The 23,815-nt window shown below is 35.4% G+C and overlaps 1 protein-coding gene across 1 annotated transcript; it reads left to right on the top strand.

The window, feature by feature from the left end:
* The first annotated feature begins 2,141 nt into the window (after positions 1-2,141).
* Positions 2,142-22,370, top strand: LOC113051046 (vasohibin-2-like). Its single transcript, XM_026214661.1, has 7 exons — positions 2,142-2,947; positions 7,892-7,980; positions 8,831-8,887; positions 9,180-9,254; positions 13,247-13,628; positions 15,125-15,249; positions 20,025-22,370. The coding sequence occupies exons 1-7, from the start codon at positions 2,627-2,629 to the stop codon at positions 20,092-20,094; spliced, it is 1,119 nt and encodes a 372-aa protein (XP_026070446.1). The 5' UTR covers positions 2,142-2,626; the 3' UTR covers positions 20,095-22,370.
* Positions 22,371-23,815: the final 1,445 nt, after the last annotated feature.

Genomic DNA, 23,815 nt, shown 5'->3' with positions numbered 1-23,815 from the left:
GTAAGAAGTAATGTGTCATGTTTTTTTTATCACTGCTGTCGTAAAATAAATAAAAAGATTCTTGCTCAAATTAAGTTATGCTGTTTGGTGATTAAAAAACAAACAACAACAAAAAAAAAACATGTTCAATAAAATGTGGAATAATACAGACGCAAATATATTGCAAGAGTTGTATGTGATCATTATGATCATTCTCATGCAGAGAACTTTCATCCTAAAATGTGCAATGGCACCTATGTAGTTTCTTATTTAGATAAATCATTTATACTGAGAAATTAATATCATGATTGCATAAAATATTCTGCCAATTTTTAGTTTTAGTATATAGATAGATAGATAGATAGATAGATAGATATAGATATATAGATAGATATATAGATATAGATTTTTTCTTTCTGAATTTTTCATTGGCCCACTACAACACTTTTGCGGGCACTTGAAAAACGGAATATATAATAAGATTTATTGAATGACGTTTTAGAAAGTAACTAAATATGTATTAAAATATCATGATGACGTCGAACATACAGTTTGTGATTAGTAGGCCTATAAAGTTTACACGAAAAACAACTATAGATAACTATAGCACACGTAAAGTTGAGGTTATCTACAAAACAGCATGGAATTTGCGAATGAAATCCCAAATACCTAGCCTTTGATGAAATGCAAACTTTTAGAAGGGTTGGAGTGCCCTCTAGTTATCATACATGACAGTTGTCATTTGTCACTCATGACTAAAAGGCCTTTCGGTTGGAAGTAAATGAGTTTTATCCACTGATCTATATAGATAAGTGGATAAAACTCATTTACTTCCAACCGAAAGGCGTTTTAGTCCTGATCTATATATATATATATATATATATATATATATATATATATATATATATATATATATACATATATATATATATATATATATATATATGTATATATATATATAGATCAGTGGATAAAATTCATTTAATTCCAAATGAAAGGTTTTATCTCGCTTGGGTCTTTTGAACTTCACCTTGAAGGGAGAGCAGAAGCTAGAAGCATTCCGAAATGGTTTGGTAAGAAATATCTTTTGCACAATCTCTTATTTCAGACACCTAGAGGATATAGAAATGACAGTTGAAATAAAATATAGAAATATACAAAATATATTTAAACAACAAAATGTTTTATCTATAAATAATAAAATATATGATCACAACTAATGGAATAAGCACAAATAACATTTCTTTAAAATATAAAATAATCATTTGTCAACCTAGTTCAAGCCTCGAAACCTCTACTAATGAACCAATGAATGGGTTCATGTGCTATAGGAGAAACATTCAAAATATACATTTAATGTTAATTTAATGTTATTTTATTATGAAATTGTAATTCATATTTAATTAAAAAGTTAATTGAATATAATTCCATTCCATCCATATGTTTTAGACACTGGTATTTCTTCTTGGTAGAAGACACTCTGAGTAGTAAGCTAAAACTAAAACCTTAAAAAATGCATTACTGCCAGAATGTTTATTTTAATAAAAACGAAATAAATAATAACATCTTTTTTTTAAGCTAGTTTTCAAGGGGAAATTTTTTTTTCATTTAGTATAACTTTAATATAGTAAAATTGCTAAAACTGAAGTAAAAATATCTAAAACCTTTATAGACATACAATAGCCTACTAAAATTTAAACTAAACTTTAAACTAAAAATTTAAAATAATAGTAAAAAAAGAGAAGCAAAAAACATAAACTAATTCAAAATAATAATAAAAACCAAAATAAAATAACACTCCTGTGAGTTTTCGCTTTCATCTGTTCTGGGTCATTTTTAACGGAAAGAATGAAAAGGTGCAGTACAATTTTTTATTTATTGAAAAAAGAAAACCGTAGCGACAGCTAAATGGTTAATGCCCTCAACGTACATTTTTTTTAAAATATTGTTTATATATATAAAATATATTTTTATGGTATGAAACTATGGTTAAAAACCTGCTGGATACCCAACGAAGGTTCACGCCCATTTCCGCCACTTTGGCCAATCACGTGCGGATCTATTCTCCTTATATGGAATTGAACCTGCCTCACTTTATTGCTTCATCCAATGAAAAGCCACTATAACGTGGTTGGCTGTAGCTTATGGTGACACAATAACAGTATCAAAAACGCTAGAGTGACCATTTGTTGAGACCGTCAGTGAAAGCAGTTACACGCCTACTCAGGAAATCAGATAATTCATTACTACTCTACAGTCAGATGTTAAATTATTCCACCGTGGATTATTTAGCCCGCGGACGCCTCATCAGTGTTTTTAGCGAAATGAAGTCGTTTGTGTGGCACCCTGAGATCCGGAGCTGATGGCCAACTACAGTATGCGGTTTACTGGGAACATATATGACCATTTCTGATCGGAGGCACACTCAGCCATAGTTTGCTCCAGATATGGTATCGTTGACCATTTTTTCTGCCTCTGGATCTTTGTCAAACCTTCTGAATTTTTACACTTGAGCAGGACCGAGTGGGTTTTGGCACATTAGTATGCGTGCTCGAGGCGCAACATGTCTTTGTGCATGAGTGCTGGGCATTCATAACTGATCTGGGGGAAAACAAGGGGAAACTCCCCCTCTGAAGACTTCTGAACAATGACCGGACCAAACACCACCAGCAGCGGCTCAACGGCCAAGATCAGCAGACACGGTCGGTCCAAGAGCACCAGTACTCACTGTCACAATAACGTTACCGGTCCGGCTGCTGAATCCTCCTCATCCACTGCCGCGAACAACACCGGTAGATCCTCCGGTGAGGAGGACGAGAAAGACGGCGGTGTCCCGTTTTTCGTGAACAGGACGGGCTTTCCCATAGACACCATCACCTGGGAGAGAATGTGGTCACACGTCACTAGAGTTCATCCTGATGGAAAGGACATGGTGGATAGAATAAGAAATGCAACACACATCCCTAAAGTAAGTCGAAAGTAGTGGATTATTTAGGTCGACAGAACCCAATGAACTGCATGCCTAGACAATATTGTGGGTGTCATAAAGATGTCAAAAATGCTGTCTAGATAAATATGATAATTTCCCAAAAAATGTAGTACCGCAAAATATCTGAAAATGCGGTCTATCTATGGCAACGTATTTATATATAATGTCCAAAAAAGCTGTTATGTTTGTAAAGTTACTAGGTTTTGTTTAACAGCCACCATGTGTGTGTTTGTACAGATGTACAGTTAAAAACATGGATGGAATGGATAAAAAAAGTACAATTGTCATACAATCGTTTTAAATATTTCTAGACATCTTTGAAATACAATGGTACATGAATATAATATTTTTTTTAAACTTGGTATATATTAAAGTTTTCAGACATAATAACATTTGATACATTCAAAGTAATATTTCACATAGTAACGTCCAAAAGTTTGGGGTCAGTATTAATTTTTTTTTTTTTTTTGAAAGCAAATTTAATACTTTTATTCAGCAAGGATGCGTATAATCGATTGTAAGTGTCACTAAAGGCATTTGGGATGAAAAAAGTATCACATTTACCACAAAATATTAATAATAAGAAGAAATGTTTGTTGCACACCAAATCAGCATATTAGAATGATTTCTGAAGGATCATCTGACACTGAAGACTGAAGTAATGGCTGCTTAATATTTAGCTTTTCCATCACAGGAATAAATGACATTTTAAAATATACTGAAATAGAAAATTGATGTTTTAAATTGTTATAACATTTCAAAACATTACTGTATTTTCAAATAAATGCAAGCTGTGTTGAAATGTGTCACTGTGTTCAAATAAATGCATAAGATATTGCTTTCAAAACCACACAACAGTTTGACCTCAAAACCGGCCTATATATGAAACCTTGGAATCATTTACCAGAACAGTGTTATTATATATAAATAGCATCTCACAAACTGCCATTTGTGTGACCCAGTTTCCACCAAGAGGAAGTGCAGACTATGTGACATGTGAGTGGATTTACTCATCCCTGTGTTTTCCAACACTGTGCCACATTGTCTCTTTTTTATAATTACATTACAAACCAGACAAATGAGAGATCTGATCCAACCAATGACATCTATTCAGAAACATTCCTCTATTAATGCACATCAAATGAGGAATGATGCCATGTGACATAGGACTTTTACTAGGATTAAGGTTGCTGCCATGTCCCTTTGTCACAGTGTTGTTTTAACCTCCAAACATAAACCGATCGGACTTGATCAGGATTCATAGAGCATGCAGATCAAGGGCCTCGGAGGGGATAAAGTGAGTCTTAATCACAGACTAAGTAATGCTCATTGCTCAGACGAACAGCATTTACAGGGTCAAACAGTGTTTTTATTCTAGCGCTTTTGTTTTAATTAACATTATTGTGCATTCTTGCATGCCCTTATATGCTGATGTGTGCAGAGCAAAGGCGTCTGATTGGTCAAAAGTGTTAGAGTTAGAGTCAGATCCCTTGATGTTAATGTGATTTGTTAAGGGACATTCCCCACCAGCAAGTGTTAAACAGGTGTGTGGAGTGAATCCATCAGATCAGCCAGATTAAGAGTCACTTGAACGGCTGTGACACTAGCCAGACATGTTCGAGCCATTACACAGAGAGTGATAGTCCTTGGGAAAGAGGGGAAGAACTCACGTGAACCTGTGAATGATCACACTGATGGAGAATCAGAGTCTCCAGGACCTTGGATCCAAGGACACTGCAGTTATTCTGTAAACAAACCACATACCGGTACAGCGGTGTCCATGCTGGTGCAGTTTAACAATATTCAAAAGCTAAATAGAGGATTAATTATTATTTATAGCACAGATGCATTCCTAAAACCATCTTTTGGGTTTGGTTTTTGATACAGTCCATTTGCTAGAGTGCCATTACAGATAATCCACATAATTTCTGTTGTTTTGTCTTGGTAAATATGTATCACATCTTCCACAGAATTATAAAACATGCGGCACAGCAGTTTTCAACATTGATATTAATAAGAAATGTTTCTTGACCACCAAATCAGCAAATGAGAATAATTTATAATGGACTGTGTGACCCTGAATGCTGGAGTAATTGCTGCTGTAAATCGAGCTTTGCTATCGCATGAATATATTTAATTCTAAAAGATATTAAAACTGTTATTTTAAATTGTTATAATATTTCACAGTATTACAGTTCTTGATTGCATTCTTGGTGAGCATATGCAGCTTCTTTCAAAAACATTAAATCATTTTGGCTACCAAGACCTACCTATGATCCTATTTAAATGGTAGTGTATGCATGTCGAAATGTAGCCAGTCCTCTGGCTTTGGTTTTTGGATGCAATCCATTTGCTAGAGTGTTATTAGGGATAATCTGCATAATTCCTGTTGTTTTGTCTAGCAGTTGGGTCTTTATCACATTGTTTTTGGGTAATTTCTTGACATCTCAACCAAAGGTCCCCAGCTAAAAAATCTTTCTGTATAGTGAAAGAAATACATACATGAAATATTAATACTTACTAATCCAACATTTCTAAGGCCCTATATGATTCTGTCAAAAAGCATGTGTGGGTCACTTTGCATACAGCTGGTACATCTGTTAAAGAGAAATGTCTGAAGATCAAATAATATTGAAAATATCTTGTTTCCCTTTATTTCCCAAACCCAAAAATATTATTTTTCCAAAATTTGCATGACTGTAACTCGGAATGAACCATTTGTTTTTCTGAAATGACTCCGTTACAGTAGCCACTGAGAAGTGTGTTCTGAAATCTGTTCTCTTTTTTTGATGGGCGGCTTGTGTTGTCACCTACAGTATGTGAGTCTCAAGTTTCGCCACAGTCCCACGGGTGGGCAGAGGTCAGCTAACAGCCCTGCGAGTGTAAATTGTGGCCTATTTATTGCTGACCTCCTTTCAGGGAAGGGGAGACCCAGTTGAGCCATTGGAGTAGAGCCTAGATGTAAACGAAACCTCTCTTTGAGAATTCAGACTGTCAGAATCAATATTCAGATTGTCATTTGTATGCAGATACACTTTTTGGAAATCTACTGAACTGAAAGCCTGAACATAAATTAAAATGATGACTGAGCAGTGGTTCTCAGCTGCGGGGTTTATGTTCTACATGGACCAGGATGATAAATGTAAACTACCTGAGAAAGGTTTATTCGAAAGAAGTCTCTTATATTCACCGGCTGCATTTATTTGATCAGAAATACAGTAAAAAACAGTATATTGCTGACTTTTTTAGTATTGTTGGTACTATGTTCAATTTCCTTTTGAGTCTTGAAGCAAAACCAGTTGATGCACTGTGTTCAAAAACACCATTTTAATTAGGCTATAAGTTCTTGTGATGTTTGTTACACCTCAGGTTTCTAAACACCTCTATTTAAGTGCTGAGAAAGTAGGTGTGTATTCGCACCTCTGCCTTTCAAAAGTTATTCTACTCAGAACATCAGCATTGTTATTCTGCCATCATAACATTGGCACAACATTTAAGAACAAATGCAAAATGTATTTCTGTGCTTCTGTATCATGCATTCAACGGCTTTAGAAGTCAGCACAGACAAACAAGACTGTATTACACTGCCTTTCTACAGTCTCTCATTCTCTTGCACTGGGCAGAGAGAGATAAAGAGCAACAGGAGATGATACCCTTTCTTGTTTCCTCCTGTGACCCACGCCTCCAACACATATGGTGCCCTTATTGAAAGTAAAAACCAATGGTTAATCCTGACTGCATTCATGTGACAAGCTTTGGTCTAATGCTGTTAACGTGTTGTAATAAATAGATAGTTTCAGATAGAGGACAGCCTTTTTTCTATTAATTGCTTCTTTTCTTCTAATGAATGGAGGCTTGTGTGCGAGAGGATGCCCTTTGTTCATTGCTAATTCTCTTCACAGTTAGAAGTGTCATTGTAGGGGTTGCAAATGATCAATGAAGCACTGTTTCTATAGATGGTAAGGACTTTTCATGCCATTGAGACACCAGAATCAGATTGATGGATCTCCTTGTGGTTACAAAAGTTACCTTGTGACTAGGTTGCCAACTTCAGGATAAAAACAAGTGACAGCCTCCCTTTCTTAATACTACATTTCATTTAAGATTTAAAAGGATAGTTCAACCTAAAATATCATAACTTACTTGCTCTCAAATAGCTTCAGAAATCTTTGACTGCCTTTTTACTGCAGAATATGAAGGAATATAACTGTTCTTGTTCATATACAGGGAAAGTCACTGGTGTCCGAAACAACACTAGTCTTCATTGACTTTCATTATATGGACAAAAACACTGAGACATGAGCAGAAATAAAATGCTGCACGATCACAGTATATGCCTGCAGCTGTGTACTTTGAATCTGTACCATCTTGTAATGTCATACTGAAGTATCAAGCATTATTACACAAATTAATTTAAATTTTGCCAAGGTGGATTTTAACACTAGAGAATTATAATTCAAAATGACACTTGTTCAACTTGATGTTTTTAATAAAGCAACAAATCCGGAGAAAATCTGAACCACTGAAACCCAGCAAATAAAAGTTAGCTAAAAGTATCTAACATCAATGACTTGACAATAGAATAAAGATATGCACTAAGAGATATTGAGCAAACCTGAATTTACTTCAGTCTTTGGTATCACTTTGGTGATCTTTCTTAAGTCACTCTAATATACTGATTTGGTGATCTAGAAACATTTCTTATTATTATCAATGTCAAAAACAGTTGTGCTGATTAATATTTTTTTAGAAACCACGATACATTTATGCAGGATTCTTTGACGATTAGAATGTTCAAAAGAGCATTATTTATTTGAGATAGAAATCCTTTGTAAGATAATAAATGTCTGTCACTTTTGATCAATTTAATGTTGAATAATAATTTTAGGATACAGTTTTCTAATTCTCTCTCTGTTTTCCCAGCATCCCGTGCCATCGGTTCCAAACTTTAAGCCATCGATGTCTGTGCCTGATTGGCTCCATGCTGTCCAGAACTACATGAGAAACTTGCAGTATCCTTTACCCTCCACAAACCGTTTGCTCTGGAAGAGTTTAACTGATATATTCTAAACCTCTGCTTCTTCTGGATGCATTATGGATTCATGGGCAATCATTCTTTTGGAGTGTCAGTTAGGCTTTTCGCTCAGTGTAATTTATTCAGTCATCTTGAGTTACTCAAAGTGTCTTTTTGGTTGGAGTGTCAGTCACTTAAATGTAGAGACATTAGCATGTGTCTGCATTCTTCTGGTACTCTGACGTTTACAGTTTTCTGCCTCATGCTTTAAAGGCTGCCAGTGACAATGTGTGGCTTTGAGATAGATTGAAGGTATAGTTCTCCCAAAATAAAAAATGTATAAAGGTTAACTCACCCTCAGGCTGTCCAATGTGTAGATGAGTTTGTTTCTTCATTTAAACATGGATCTTCAGCTGTTTGGACTCTCACTCTGATGGCACCCATTCACTACAGAGGATCCACTAATGAGCAAGTGCTGAATTTTTCCAAATCTGTTTGATGAAGAAACAAACCTCTCTACATCAAGGATGGCCTGAGGTTGAATACATTTTCAGAAAATTTTCATCTTTGGCTGAAATATTCCTTAACGTTTGCTATTGCATTGTCTATGCTACTTGATGGTTATATGACTTAAGCTTCTGTGTGTATTTATATTTATCATTGTGTGCAATTAATATATCAGCATCTGAATTTCCTTCCACAAATACAGCAATATCTGTGAGGGAAATGAGTATGTAGGGTTTAACAGCTGTGCATTTTGACATGCATGAGTCACAATGAAAAAACAGGAAAACAAGGCTTCTTAAATGAGCCGTACAGACTTCACGTAGCTCCTTAACTGCTGACAGATACAACCATACGGGAACGCAGTTCTTTGAGGTTAAGAAAACCAGACCTCTGAGTGGGTAAGTGGTACCACTACTGAGGCATTTCATCATCCTGTCTGTCTACCCCCCTTTCCTGTTTTTAGTCTTTTTTTTCCCCTCCGTTCCTTATTTTACACTTATTTTCCACTCTTGGAGGAAAATCCTTTTTTAAAAAGATATTTTGGAAGTGTGATATTAGTTTAGAAAAGTGCAGAAATGCCCTTTTACAAAATACATGTCTTAAAACTTGACATAAAAACAAGTTTTAGTTTCATTTTAGATTGAAAAGAAGTCACTGACCCTATATTGCATCAATCTAATCTCTTTCCAGGTTGATGGAGACCGCCAGAGAGATGATACGAGAATCCCTTCCCATCAAATGCCTTGAAGCAGTTATCCTTGGAATGTATCCTTTAGCTTTACAGACAACAGTGTTGATATTGTTAACAAAAACTATTTAAAATTGTTTTTTTTTTATTGATTAAAAAAAGAAAATGAAACAAATATTATATGAGAAACTTTTGAGATAAGTACCAAAATGAATGATGTGAGTTGCACTCACACTTTCTCCTGAAAATTTAGAAATCTAGTGTATTTTTTGTCTGAACACCCCTCAGTCCCTAACATCTAAATCAGTTTTAATAAAAACTAATTATTACCATTGGGAACATAGAGCAAAGTTAAGTTGTCTTGGGAAAGCCCCATTTCTCCCTTACTTTTATTTTTAATGTTGATTTCTCAATTGCTGAAATTGGGATGGAGGACTAGGCAGAGATCTCTATCAAAGGCAATGTGCTTCAAATCACTGTCTTCCCTCATGATCCCCCACCCCTTCAACTCAGCCGTTAGCTTTTAGGCTCAGCTGTTGCTAGGAAACTGTCGTAGTAGATTCTCCTGACGGGAGGCACAGCTTCCTGTCCATGCAGTCGATGCAGCTGTGCCATTCAGTGCCACTGGGAGGGTTAGTTCTTTCAGGAACTATCAGTGTCAGTTTTCCATCCGTGCAAATGCCAAGTGCAGCAGAGAAATGTTGCGGCGATCTTCTTTGCAGATTACGGTATTCGCGAGAGCCGCAGTGTGACTTTGAGTCAAGCACCTCATGGGTCATTAGTCGCAAACAGATGCTTTCGCTGCATGTAGATTTGAGGTGGGGAGCGGGAGAATGAAGGATTCCAGTTTACATCACTTTTGAGATTTTTCACTTAGGTCTTTTTTTTTTTAAATACTGCACTTAAAATGTTCGTACTGGACAAATATATAAATGAAAAAAACAATCATTTTCAACCCTCATTCTGAGTTTTTAGTCATATGCAGATGTATTTATTTTCGCTTGTAACATCACAAATCCCACAATATATGAAATATATATTTTTGGACTGATATAGACCTTTGTTTATCTGTTTTTGACCCTCACTGCATGGTATTGATACTCGACTAGTATTGGCTCATCTGTGTTTCGAGGGGAGGGGCTTACCGATAGGTCAATTGTGTGAGCTTGGGGGCGGGGCTATATCTAGTCCAACTTGAATAACTTTTCAGTTGGGTCTGAACATCAAAAAGAAGAAATCCTGAAAATACTTTTCTCAAATGTGTACATGATGGATTTACCCCCAAAAATAGGATGTAAAACTAGTTTAGCCAATATATTTTTCACTTTTTAAATATGCAAGGTTAGAATTTGTTTAGCTGTTACATCCAAAGGACAACCCAAGGAGAAGTGTTTGGTCTTCACCAATGTTTCAGACAAAATTTTAGAAATGAAGTCTTCAAAAGACTGCCTGTATGTTTAAATAATGACAAAATGAACAAATGAAAACACTGTGTTCTTGGAACCTATAGCAGAAGCAATCCCCGCAGGTTTGGATATGCATGCATTGCAGATAAGAATATTGAAATTCTCGGCACTGCTGCTGAGAGGATCACATGGCCCTGCTGATGGGTAATGTGATCCCCTGGTGTCTTCTCATTACAACACTTGGGGGTGGGGGGTTGTGGGTGTGGGTGTGTGTGTTTGTGTACACACAGAGAGAAGGAAACTCAAAAGAGCTGCACACAATCAAAACTTACTGAATGAGCCTGTATTTACTTCAAATAACAACAAAGCTTTGTCTTCAAAATGCTACAAAAGAATAATGGGCTTGAGTTAACAATTCTCCTGTTATTTAAAAAAGGAAAATCTAAATGAAACTTTGCTTTCTCACTGTCTTTTGTCATATTGTGATAATTCGCCAGTACAAAACTTGTTTTACTTTTTAGATTTGATTCTCACTAATTTGTAACAACCTTGCTTCTGATGATACCAAGCCTCAGTTAATATTATCCAATTTGCAGCCCACCATTCATGAGCCAAATCCCACCCTGTATACCCTTATAAACAGAATCAGCAGACATGCTGAATGAGATTGCAGATTCACTCTCTTACAGCAGGCGGCGCTTATGGAACAGCAGCGATACAATTTTTCCTTTGTTACTGCTGTAAACAATGCAGCGATGCGCTTATGAACACTAATGTGTATTGTACAGAGGAACGATGAAAAGAACATACCATCTAAACTCTCCTAAAGACAGTCAGGTACATCCATTTGAAGTACAACTCCCTGATCAACCGATTTGAATCATCACATATGGTACATCGTTACATCCCTACTGAGGAACATCCTATCTGTTTGTGGAACAATGGAGTTTTCGATTTATAGATGAGAGTACTTTTGTAATGGAATACCAGCATATTGTGTTAGTGATTGTCTTTGAAAGGCAGATGGCAAAGCAGTGAAGCCATTCCAGGACTGCGTTGCGTTGTGTTGTTGGACACACATGGCTCAACAGATCTGTTTTATGTGCTCTTGGCTGACTTGGCAGCTTGAGCAGTACCCAACAGCAAAAAGGCACAGCCCGCCGGTTACTGACAAGTGGGATGATAATGATTCATTTAAACGGTGATTGCAAAGAATAAAGCATCACTTCCTCATTTTAGCAACCTAAAGGCAATATGAATTCAAATTTAACATCAGTAAGGAGAACATCAGTCGTGCTAATCTCATTTTGTTTGGTTTGTACTGTACTTCTTAAATTACATCATGGACACCCTAATAGAAGTTTACTGATGTGATTGATGGCATTAAGGTCAAAAAGGAGTCTTTTTTTGTCCATAGTTGCAGATGGGTCCTGGTGTGAACCCTGCTGATACACTCACAGCCTGGTGACTCCTCAAGCAGTAACTGCTGCATCGTGTGTTGCCATGCCGCAGTGAGCACAGATTACTTACATAAGACTACAGAAGAGATCAGGCAGAGACAAGGACAAGCCCAAGGGGATGGCCAGTCTAGCCGAGTGTCTGTTGACCAACTTCAGAATCGGAAAGAGCTTTAATGCCAGGTAAATACGAGGTACATATTTTGGTGACAGAAGCTTCCAAAGTACAAACAGATTATAGTGACAATACACAGTGAAATATTGGTTGGTGTGTACAGCCGAATGTTCAGCAAATCATTCCTGGTGAAACTGACTGTGGGAAAATAGCTAAAAACGGGACAAACTAACCAATTTAGGAGGGGTGGGACAATGGACAAGTTCATATTGCTTGTCTCCGAGTATTTATGTCTTTACCAAATGGAATTGCCAGACCACCATATTATTATTATTATTATTATTATTATTATTATTATGAAAAATAAGGCTAGGAGAAACATTTCATTCACAATGCGTGTGCCATATTACTTCAGCGGATGTTCCATTTCACAGTAACCACAGCGTCTCAACAGAAAGAAACGCTGCGCTCTTAAGCACTCACAGCTGGGTGTTTTCAGCAGAGCTCCTGGCATTTTCAGCTGGCTAAAAATGTTTTGGTGGACACGCAGCCCTAAAAGAGTTTTTATGTGTGTGTCATGTGGTTTTTAGGGAGTTCTGGTAACTTGTTAGGTTAATGCGTGTTTTTTTGGGGGGGATGATTTTCCATGCAAGATTCTGAGTCCCTTCGATATACTGGTCTCAAGTTCTTCTTTAGAAATATTTGGCATTGTTTCTTATATTTCACCTGATTTTTTAGAGAGGAAAACCACATACATAAAGTGAGTGGTCATTTATTTAATTCATGTAGCACAAATTGTTACATGCTGATTTTTCAAAGTTGAGTAAGGAAGAACCACTTAATGTAGATTCTTTTTATTTTAAGAGAATAAAATGAAACAATTAAGCTTTCATTCAAAGTGTCAGTTCTGAGAATATACTCACAAATGTTAACTGTCATATATCTTAATAGAGTGTGAATTGAAAAAGTGGTTGTTAAGGGCAGCTTAAAACTTCATGATCGAGCAGCTGCTTTTTTAATTTCACCAAACCTGTTGTGTTTAAACCAATCACATATGAGCATTAGCAAAATCCTTGACCCTGTGTTGCCAGCTACCTAACCAACGGTCTGACCTCCGTGGAACGGTTCCCCATCAGCTTTAAGACCCAGTTCTCTGGCCACCACTTCCATCACGTGGTGCTGGGCGTTTACTGTAATGGCCGATATGGCACCCTGGGTATGAGTCGACGTGCTGACCTCATGGACCGATCTTTGAGCTTCCGTACTCTCAGCGAGTTGGTGTTCGACTTTGAGGACTCGTACCGCCGCTACCAGCACACCATGAAGAAGATCAAAATTGGCCTGTACGTGCCCCACAATCCACACGTTTTCCAGCCTATTGAGTGGAACTATCTGGTGATCAACGCCTGCAAGCAGGGCTGTGAAGACATGCGCAAAGAGCTGGAGAAGCATGGCCGTGACATGAGGATGAAGGTGAGTCCATAGCCTTCTAAGAGACAGTCTTATATTAAGTATTATTCAAATAATATGGTATTTTTGTTAATATTAAAAAAAATATATATTTTAGTAATTTTAGTACTCTGTGTGTGTGTGTGTGTGTGTGTGTGTGTGTGTATATATATATATATATATATATATATATATATAAATATAAAATTTCAGTTAATGTTTATTTTACATTCTGGCAATAAGAATTGTTTTATGGTTAACATCTGTTTTCGTAATACATTATTGCATTTGCGTTATTTATCTTATTGTGAAAAAAACTATTTTTATTAAATAAATTTTTGATTAAATAAAATTGTAATCAATATCATTACTATATTAGTGATATCTCTTATTAATATATTTTTGGTAAATTATAAATATTTTACTGATATTTTATATTTCTATTTTTTGTTGCCTTTATTATATTACTAAAATTACATATAATTTTGGAACCAAGATCTAATGTCCCTCTCAAAAACTAAGCTAGGTCAGTATGAACTAGATAAGGTCCTGTGGAAGGCAGAGCCACATTACAAGGATCACACTTTTTATACTCTGTGTTATTTTAAAGTAAACACTTATGTTTTTCCCTGGTTAAATTATGACTGAACCAGGTTCAGGAGAATCTTTATTTGTCCTTGGCCGTTTATGAAGAGCTAGACCAGCATACTAGCTTGACATCATCTGTATGACAGTAACATGTGACATGTTTATCATCTAGACTGTAAAAAGTAGGTTATGTGCTCCCAGTTTCTCAGATGCAGCCTTGACTTGTATGGATGACCGCAGTCAGCTGTGACATAGTTTCCATGAACCACATGAGCAGACAGTGGAAACTGTGCTCTGGATGTTTAAAAGTAATGTAGGCGTCTTTTTATGGATATTGAGGAATTTGGGACTCACTCTTCAAAACATTGCATTTGTGATCTTATTGTGAACGATTCACCCTTTTCATGCTTTATTTTTATTATTATTTTATTTTTATTTTTTACTTTGTTATCAAAATGCCATAAATATAATATATTATTTTTATAAATATGTTATTTATATGTATTTAAATAAAGAGAATGTAATTCCAGAGAGTGGAAATTGCACTCTAGATATTTGAGTGGAATGTAGGCGTCTTTTTATGGATGCTGAGGAATTTGAGACTCGCTCTTCTAAACCTAAATGTTTTTGCAACTTGTCTTTTATGTTTTGGCTATATGAACATTTCAGAGCATGTGACCGGAATATATATGTATATAATATATGCACATTTTCTGGAACAAAGCATTTTGACTAACCACTAATTAAAACAGTCATCTTTGAGTCAAGGACTTTTACAATTGTATGAGTAATGAGTTTGCAGAAATAAAATCTAAATTTATTATTAGAGTCGACCTTGAAGAGCTTTCAGTCCACCCAGCATCTCTATATATCAAATAATAGAAAATATATGAAACGTATGAATGTTTTAAAACAACAGATTTTAATTGCAGATCCTCAAGTCTTCCAGTGCTCAGTCTCCAATCAAAGAACGAACCCGAGGCAAGTCTTTATCACCGCGCCGCCGAGCAGGCAGCAGTCCCCAAAGACGCCAACATGTCCACAGAAGAGACAAATCGTAAGTATGGACACTTTGATGTTGGGGAAACTCAGTTGTGAGAAATAAGCTGTGGAGAATATCCACTTGTGTGCAAGTAACTTGGTAGAAAGGTTTCTGTCAAGAAAATAAGTATAAATGCAGTCTGAAGCTGTCAGTGGTTTATTGGTGGCTGTGATTCATCATGACTTGAAGCAGACCATGAAAGTAATTACTTGGGGTGCATTAATTTAATGTTGACATGTTTTAGTGATATTCATATTTTGGGTGATTATGCTCTTGGAATGTAATTAAACAGCTTTTATTAATAATCCTCTGAAAATGAGCCATTCAAAGAGTGTTTACAAGGACAGCTTTTAAATCTGAGGCCACCAAGATGCTGTACTGATAAAATATATTTATAGGTTATATATACCGTATTTTTCAGACTATAAGTTGCACCTGAGTATAAGTCGCATCAGTCCAAAAATAGGTCATGATGAGGAAAAAAACACATATAAGTCGCACTGGACTATGTCGCATTTATTTAGAACCAAGAACCAAAAGAAAACATTACCATCTCCAGCCGCGAGAGGGCGCTCTATGCTGCTCAGTGTAGACTACAGGAGCAATGAGCAGCATAGAGCGCCCTCTCGCGGCTTTAGACGGTAATGTTTTCTATTGGTTCATTTCTCTTGGTTCATTTCAAATTAATTTTGATAAATAAGTCGCACCTGACTATAAGTCGCAGGACCAGCCAAACTATGAAAAAAAGTGTGACTTATAGTCCGGAAAATACGGTATATATGTATGTTGTTCTGCAGCTTAGCATTTTGTGAATGTTTTGGTAATATTATAAATGAAAGTCTTTACCATCACTTTTGATCAATTTAATGCATCCTTTCTGAATAAAATAATTACTGTTTAAAACAAAGATTTTGAATGGTAGTGTTTACATGTATTTATTTATATATTAAGTTCTGTTTTACTATACAATACACTACTGTTCAAAAGTATTTTTAAGCTCATTAAGACTGCATTTATTTGGTCAAAAATATGTCAAAAGTATAATATTGTGAAAATCTATTACGTTTCAGTTTTTTTTTTTTTTTTGAAAGAAATTAATACTTTTATTCAGCAAGGATATGTTAAATTCATTAAAAAAGTGATAATGAAGACTTGTCTTTTTGATGTCTTGCTTTTGCAAAATATTTTTATTTTGAATTTTATATTTATATTTTTTATATATTTAATATTCATTCAGTGAAATCATAGCCTTTTCAAGATTTATAAAAACATAAGGCTGTTTTACAATTCCTGTTTTTTTCCATTGTCAAATTTAAGACCTATTTAAATCAGAATTAAGACATTTGTTATTAATACTTAGGCTTTTTATGAGCTAAAAATTTATAAAACTGCGGGACATTTTTGACACTTTTCACATAAGGGTCTTTTTTTATTTGATGTTTGTTTTTTTTAGGATAGGACAATATTAGGTCGAGATACAACTATTTGAAAATCTGAGGGTGCAAAAAAATCTAAATATTGTGAAAATTGCCTTTGTTGTCCAAATGAATTCCTGAGCAATGTATATTACTAATGATAATACATGTTTGACATTTACTGTAGGAAATTTACTAAATATCTTCATGGAACATGATCTTTACTTAATATCATAAGAATTTTTGGCATTAAAAAATATATATAATCTTGACCCATACAATATATTGTTGGCTATTGGTACAAATATACCTATGTGACTGGTTTTGTGATCCAGGGTCACATTTTTTTAATTAGCACACTGTTCCTATCTATTTTTAGTTGCAAATACCCGTGGAATGCTCACACTGTCATGCCCAGATGTCGAGCAGTGGTCACTAAGGTTAATGAAGAAGACACACATTGTCTGCTCATGTTTTGCGTCCATGCAGTGGCTTTAACCCAGTGCATTCTCATTAGAGCTGTGATGGTGACACTGTGCAGCAGGTGCTGGAAATCCATTGATTAATCTTTCCTAACAGCACACGGTTGGCCGCTTCTCGTGTTACTGAAGCACAACCCTGTTCCCCTCGTCCAGGTGCTTGACTTATAGATTCGAGTGGAGCAGATAGCTCCTTTTAGCACTGCTGATCACTTTACAAGTGAGACTTCAGGCTGCTTTTGTCTGCGGTGTTGAGGAAATAAGGTTGTTTCTTTTTAGTGCCGCCCCTGGGAAATATAGGCAGTGCACTGTATCTACTAAAAACAGAGGCATAAAAAATGACACAGTGATAGATAGCCAAGCTTCCTCTATGAAAGAAGTGGTCATTTTAGAAAGACATATATACATAGGGATCCCGAAACTGTGGGGGGAGAAAAAAAACTAGAGCAGGGAGTTAGGGATAACTAGTTAAGCAAACTGGGGTTTGAAACACTTGCAGCTGATGTGAGACTCCTCTGCTGTCAGTACAAGCTGCCCTCGGGCACTACACTGGGTTGGCATTCACTCTAATAGGACTTGAGTCCAATGCAACAGCTGTGGTGGATGCGGGCTTCATTGACATGTTACGCTGAAATCAACCAGTGAATAATCCTTCCACATTATCATACAGTGATAATCAGAAAGTCCTTTTTATGTTTTAGCATTTCAGAGCTCAGTGTCTGATGATGTAACTAAATCCTCTGAAGTACCAGATCATATTAAAGCTGGTGTGCTTTAGTTTGCATGTGTGTTTGCCAGTGCTCTGCGGATTTTAGCTGATGGAATGAATACATATGATTGTGAATGTCATGTAGGAGCTAAAGATTTCTCCATATAGAAGTTGCCATGGGTTCAGGTTGGTTGCTCGTTCACAGAAAGCTGCTCGATATGAAAGTGTCTTGGAAGTTACTTTGTTTTCTAATTTATTCACTGACAGCTCTCCAGTCCCTGTGTCGAAAGAAATAATTATCACTTCTGGGTTTTTTGCTGTTAGAGATAAATAAGCAAGCCCAGCTCAGGTGACAAAAAGTACTCTAAAAGTAACGTAATGCATTACTTTCCATAAAAAGTAACTAGTTTGCTTGATATGAAAGTAATTTAATAAGATCTTTAACTCACGTTTACAAAATAGATGAAAATGTTCACTTGAAGATCCGCAGTCCCATTCCCCACTGTTTTTCTCACCACAATTTTCTGTCAGTCATTAAAGACCATGAACACCCAGAAGATCAAATGAAAATATGCATCTGATTCTCTCCATACTTTACAGATCAAAACAGGCTCACCCCCCCCGCCTCCTCTGTCTTTTTTGTACATCTTGTACCTACAGAGTTTGCAATATTCTTCCTGAAGGTTGTTCTTCAGCTGTCAAAAAAGTGCATTTTTTCTAATATCGGCCTAAGTAGACTCATAATAAAAAAAAGTCACAATATTACTGTTTTTTCTGTATTTTTAATCAGTGAAACCTTGGTGAGCATAAGAGACTTCTATAAGTTGAGTAAAAAATATTTGATCAGTTATTTGTTTTGTTTTGACTAATCCTAAGACTGCTGCTGTTGTGGTTTCCTGCATTTGTTGGTAATGTTTGCCTGAGAAACTTTCACTCTTAGTCTTTTATGAAGGAAGGAATTGTAAAAGGCAGAGCTGGAGAGCACATGCTTCAAATAGCCAACACCAGTCAAAAGAACATGGAGGCCTGTTGATCTGTTCACAAGAGCAGTAGCATAAAAGTAAACGGTGGAAGGGAAAATGTGCCAGACCTTTGAAGGCAACAGTTACGTCTGTTCTGGAGGTGTGTGATGGAGCGCTTCGTTCTTCAGCAGCTCTGTGTGATCTCAGCAGGACTGAAAGTGGTGGTTGAACATTAATGCGATTTATCTCAGCAAATAAACCCTGTGGGATAATAAAAATTCAAATTAGTGATAGACTAAAACAGCAGTTAGGTCTTGTCTACAGACTGTGTTTATCTAACAGCACTTGAAAATTTTTAATGTTTGTATCAATCCACTTTTCTGTGTTAACTAAAAGTAAAAGAAATTAGGTGGCCGTATTTTGTCTAAATTGTAATTTGCTCAAACTAGGTAGGTTTATCTGTCAGGGACTATATTGTCTAGTGGAAGAATGAATTAGCTTAAAATCATTTAAATGTAAGATTGTGTTCTTAATATTTTTTATTTTTTTGTGTTTTATACTGTTCAAACGTTTTGGGCTCAGTGAGACCCTTTTTTTTTACTTTTATAAAGCAAGGATGCATTACATTTATCAAAGGTTCATAATTTCTTTTTCAAATAAATGCTGCTTTTTTCACTTTATATTCATCAAAGAATCCTGAAAAAACTCTTCCACAAAAATTTTAAGCAGCTCAACTGTTTTTAAATAATAATAATTTTCAACTGTTCAATAGTAATAAGACATGTTTCTCAGCATTTTAGAAGGATTTCAGATTTTCTGAATTCTGCATTGCATCACAGGAATAAATTACATTTTAAATATATATCAAAATAGAAACAGCTATTTTAAATTATAATGATAATATTACAGTTTTTACTGTATTTTTGATCAAATTAAATCCAGCCTTGGTGAGACTACTTTCAAAAACAATAAAAAAAGCCCAAACTTTTGAATAGTTATGTATATCAATAGATTGTTCATTATATCATTTATTAAAAACATATTAATATAATTATATATATACACACACATACATTTTTTGTTTTGGTCTTTTTATATACTTCTACTGATGTGGTTAATTCTGCTCTAAATCATTTAATCCATGAATGACCCAAAAGGTCCAGCATATTTGTCGTTGTGCAACAGTAATCTCTAAAATGAAGCTAACATAAACGTGTCTTTGCAGGCCAGCAGCACTGGACAGGAAGCCAGCAGAGCTCAGCACCCTCGGTGATGGCTACCAGATCCGCATCTAAGACACTAAACGTACCAGCTTTATCCTCCACACGTCCTCCCTCAGTCAGATCCACACCAGATGGTTTTAAACACTATTTAATGCACATTGTAAAATGTACAGCATATTGAACATATTTATAGTTGTACTTTCATGTCACTTCTTAAAATCAAGAGCAAAAGTTAAAAGCAATTTAAAAAAAAAAGTTTTTAAGAGAATATGATGTTCCTTTTCCAGCCATAACTTTTTTTTTAATAGTGGAACTTTTAAGAGTGAAGGATATCAACTTTGCTTTAAAATAGTTTTTACCCTAGTAATTGTCAAGCATTTTAGAAGACAAAAAAAGTGAACTGACTGGAATAATTCAGGCAAATATGGAAAATGTGGGGAAAAGGCTCTATTTTTGGACAGAATCTCTTCAAGCAGTGAGAGCTGGAGTGTGAATGGATTGTGCTTGGCAGAGAGATGTTAACCTCAGTGCCTCGTGCTGTGCTGCTGGTAGTTTTGGAGGCTGACTGGCCTGAAGGAGAGAAGACGTACGCTTTTTTGCCAGAGGTGCAAGGACACAAGGGACCTAAGCTTCAGAGAGCTGCTCATTCTGCCCACAAGAACTGTATTCAATCCACTTTACTTCTTTTTTTGTTACCTGCATACATATCCTGTGAAATGCAAGGAATGGACATGATTTATTGATTAAGGTTTGACGTCAGCTTACATTGAAGGCTTTGTACTGTTCTTATTTGAGATTGAGCATCTCTGTCCTAAAAGGACATGGTGATGGGGGCGACCTTGAATTCTCCTGAGAAACAAAAGTTTTGCGAGGGAGTGCAAAAGCAAATATAATTTTTTTATATGAAGTGAAAGAGAAAACTATATTTCAGTGATCACCCACTCAGTTTCTCAGCAAAACTTACAAGAGAGTTTCTTGAGAGAATGCTAAAGTTTTGCTGGAGAATGAAAAATCTTTGACATGTAGATTTTACTCCCAGTGTCATATTTCTCATATTTTTTTCCATCACTATGTCCCTGTCCCCAAAGGACTTCATGGGTTCTAGCAACATTAGAAGCACAACTATCATCATTCAAGCATATACAAAATAGCATCTCTTTATCAAAAGCATATCACTTTGAATTTTCTCACCTCATGAGATTAAGCTGTCTGCATGGGGTAAGTATGCCTATCCATCTTTGACGGCAGACCTATCTTTAAAACTGTTGCAGTGACATTTTTACCAATTCTTAATGAGTTGTATGTGCGGTTCCTCTCTGAACGATGTTTATTGGGTGCTACTGACTAAACTACCACATTATAGCTCTTTCTGCCTTGTAATTGGTACCAGCTTTCTATCAAAAGCTACTGAACCACACAAGTGCCAGAACATTGAATATGTCCAAATCATCCATAGGACTGAAGGTTTCATCCCAGTCACATGAAGATGAAAGCGCATGAGTTTCAATGACATATTTAATGTACCGTGTTGAATTGCTCAGACCCTTTCTGGGAGAGAAGGGTTCTGCTGCTGAAGAACACCACATTATTATTTCTATCATTTATATTTTGGTTGGTTTAACTAGTCAGATGTGTGAAATTGTGTGAAACTTAATGGCAGACAAAAAAGGTTTAGTTTGAAAATGGCTTTCTGGTTTTAAAGTAATGCAGTGATCTCCCCTCAAAGGTGCTAAGATGAGACATTTTACCCATCATTATAAAACTTTATTATTTTAACACTGACTGTTTTTTTCTTTTTTAATGATTAAAGAGCACATCAAATTTATGTTTCTGTAGCACAATGATTAGAAACTGAGTTTATCTCAGTTACAAGATACTTTTAATGGTATGCATTACCAAAAAGCAATTCATAAGTGAAATTAATATTCATGAGATTATAGATGGAAATTTGGTTTCCATGTCTTAAATGGAGTCTTGCCTGAAAATACAATCAATTTTGATAAATGACAAATAATCACAATTTTAAAGGAAATGTTCTAAGAATGTTAAAGATGTGACTTTCTCAATATGAAGATCTCATCTTGTCCTCTGTTTTCTGTTCATATTTGTCGTATTATAAATGTATTCGCCTAAATAAGGACTTTACAAAATTCATTTAACCTTCAACTGTCTTGCACTTTTACACATTTTTCGTAAGCCTTACCACTACTTGTCATCAGTCCTCTTTTCTGTCCAAAAAATAAATAAATTTGTTTTTGGGTCACCTCAGTTCCCCTATGATGAAGCATTAAGGCAATTTGTTAATTCCTCTGTAGCATGTTTTAATAAAAACTATTGTTTTTCTGTAAGTCTCTGGAATACTTGATTCTGATCTGGACAATCCGGTGTAACGCAACCGATGCCATTTTGCGTCTCAATTATCTAATTTATTGAAACTTGTTTGCAGACTTAAGATTATAAGTATTAATACTTTTCATAGCGAAAATGTATGTTAACGTATTAATTTATTTTCCATTAAATAAACTCGTTTATGTTGCGACACTGACCGGCTGACTGTATTTTACCTCATAACGTTACCTTAGCGGTGAAGATTGGTTTTTAAAAACTCAACAAAAGCACTCCTCTCTGTGGGCCAAAGAGCTGCTCTTGCAAAAGTAAATCTCACAGCCACAGTATCTCACAGCTACAGAATACAGCCTGAGTGAAGTCTCTCTGAGGGAATATCCCCGCATTATAATCTTTTTACAAAGACAGCATCACACACACGAATACAGCCCCGGCTGATTTACCAAAAATCCTTCATTTTTCATCTCTACTCCCAAGATAAAAGGCCTCCTAACATCCACTACTGTCTCGCGCCTAGAGAAAATATCCCGGGTCGGTCAAAGAACACCCTAGAATTTCAGCGTCTTATCTGGATTTTAATAATCCAGAAATACCGCTGAATTCTTTAAAAATACTTAGGAAACGACCTCAGAAAGTAACTGTCGCCGTCAGCAAGTTTTCCCTTCACTTTCAGATTATATTCGAGCTGCAATGTTCATGTCAGTTGCAAAGTCTAGTTGTGGGAAAAGGCTAGAAACTTAATTAATTCAATTTATTTCAACTAGCTGTCAAAGTTTCACATTTTTCTTGGTTGAACTTGTAGTACAAGAACTAAAACGGAAATAAATATTCATTAAAACATCAATAAAAATGACAAAAAAAAAAAACGAAATTACTAAAGCTTTAAAATCAAAATGAAAACAGAGATAAAATAAAAATTACTTTAAAATGATAAAAAGATAATAAAATCAGATACTAAAATAACACTGCATTACCATTAGTAAAATGCTCCTATCTTACTTTTCAAACTTGCATAAGAATTTGGAAAGACATGAATTTCAGAATTTCGCTGTATTCAGCATGTTGCCCTTTTGCTTTAATGACCTCACTGTACATTTTTTGCTAAATAAAGAGCAACACAATAAAATACTACACAAATAACTGCTTGAAGATAAAATAATTTATTTTTTTCACCTTCTTAAAATAATCTTTAAAATTAAAAAAAAAATAATAATAAAAAAAAAGCCTGGAAAGAAAATTAAAATCTTCAAATGACATGCCATTTTTCATAATACAAAAACCCTAATTTATTGATTACAGTTTGTATGTCTGGTACATAAGTTATAACTTTCGGACAAGTTAATCCACTTCTGCTTCAAGTGCGTTATAGACCATCTCAAAAGAATCTGTGAGTCATGTCATTTTTTGCTGGTGTGAAACAAACATGAGAACTTTTTTTTTTTTTTTT

The sequence above is a fragment of the Carassius auratus genome, chromosome 31 (genome assembly GCF_003368295.1).
Source record: "Carassius auratus strain Wakin chromosome 31, ASM336829v1, whole genome shotgun sequence".
In the NCBI taxonomy this organism is placed as follows: Eukaryota; Metazoa; Chordata; class Actinopteri; order Cypriniformes; family Cyprinidae; genus Carassius; species Carassius auratus.
Note: the sequence above shows the minus strand (reverse complement) of the source record. Positions and strands in the feature narration are given on the sequence as shown.

Excerpts from the sequence above, each read along its gene's own strand:
- LOC113051046 (XM_026214661.1), top strand. The coding sequence starts at position 2,627 with ATGACCGGACCAAACACCACCAGCAGCGGCTCAACGGCCAAGATCAGC. Across the intron at positions 2,948-7,891 it reads ATGCAACACACATCCCTAAA|CATCCCGTGCCATCGGTTCC; the intron begins GTAAGTCGAAAG and ends CTGTTTTCCCAG. Across the intron at positions 8,888-9,179 it reads AAAACCAGACCTCTGAGTGG|GTTGATGGAGACCGCCAGAG; the intron begins GTAAGTGGTACC and ends ATCTCTTTCCAG.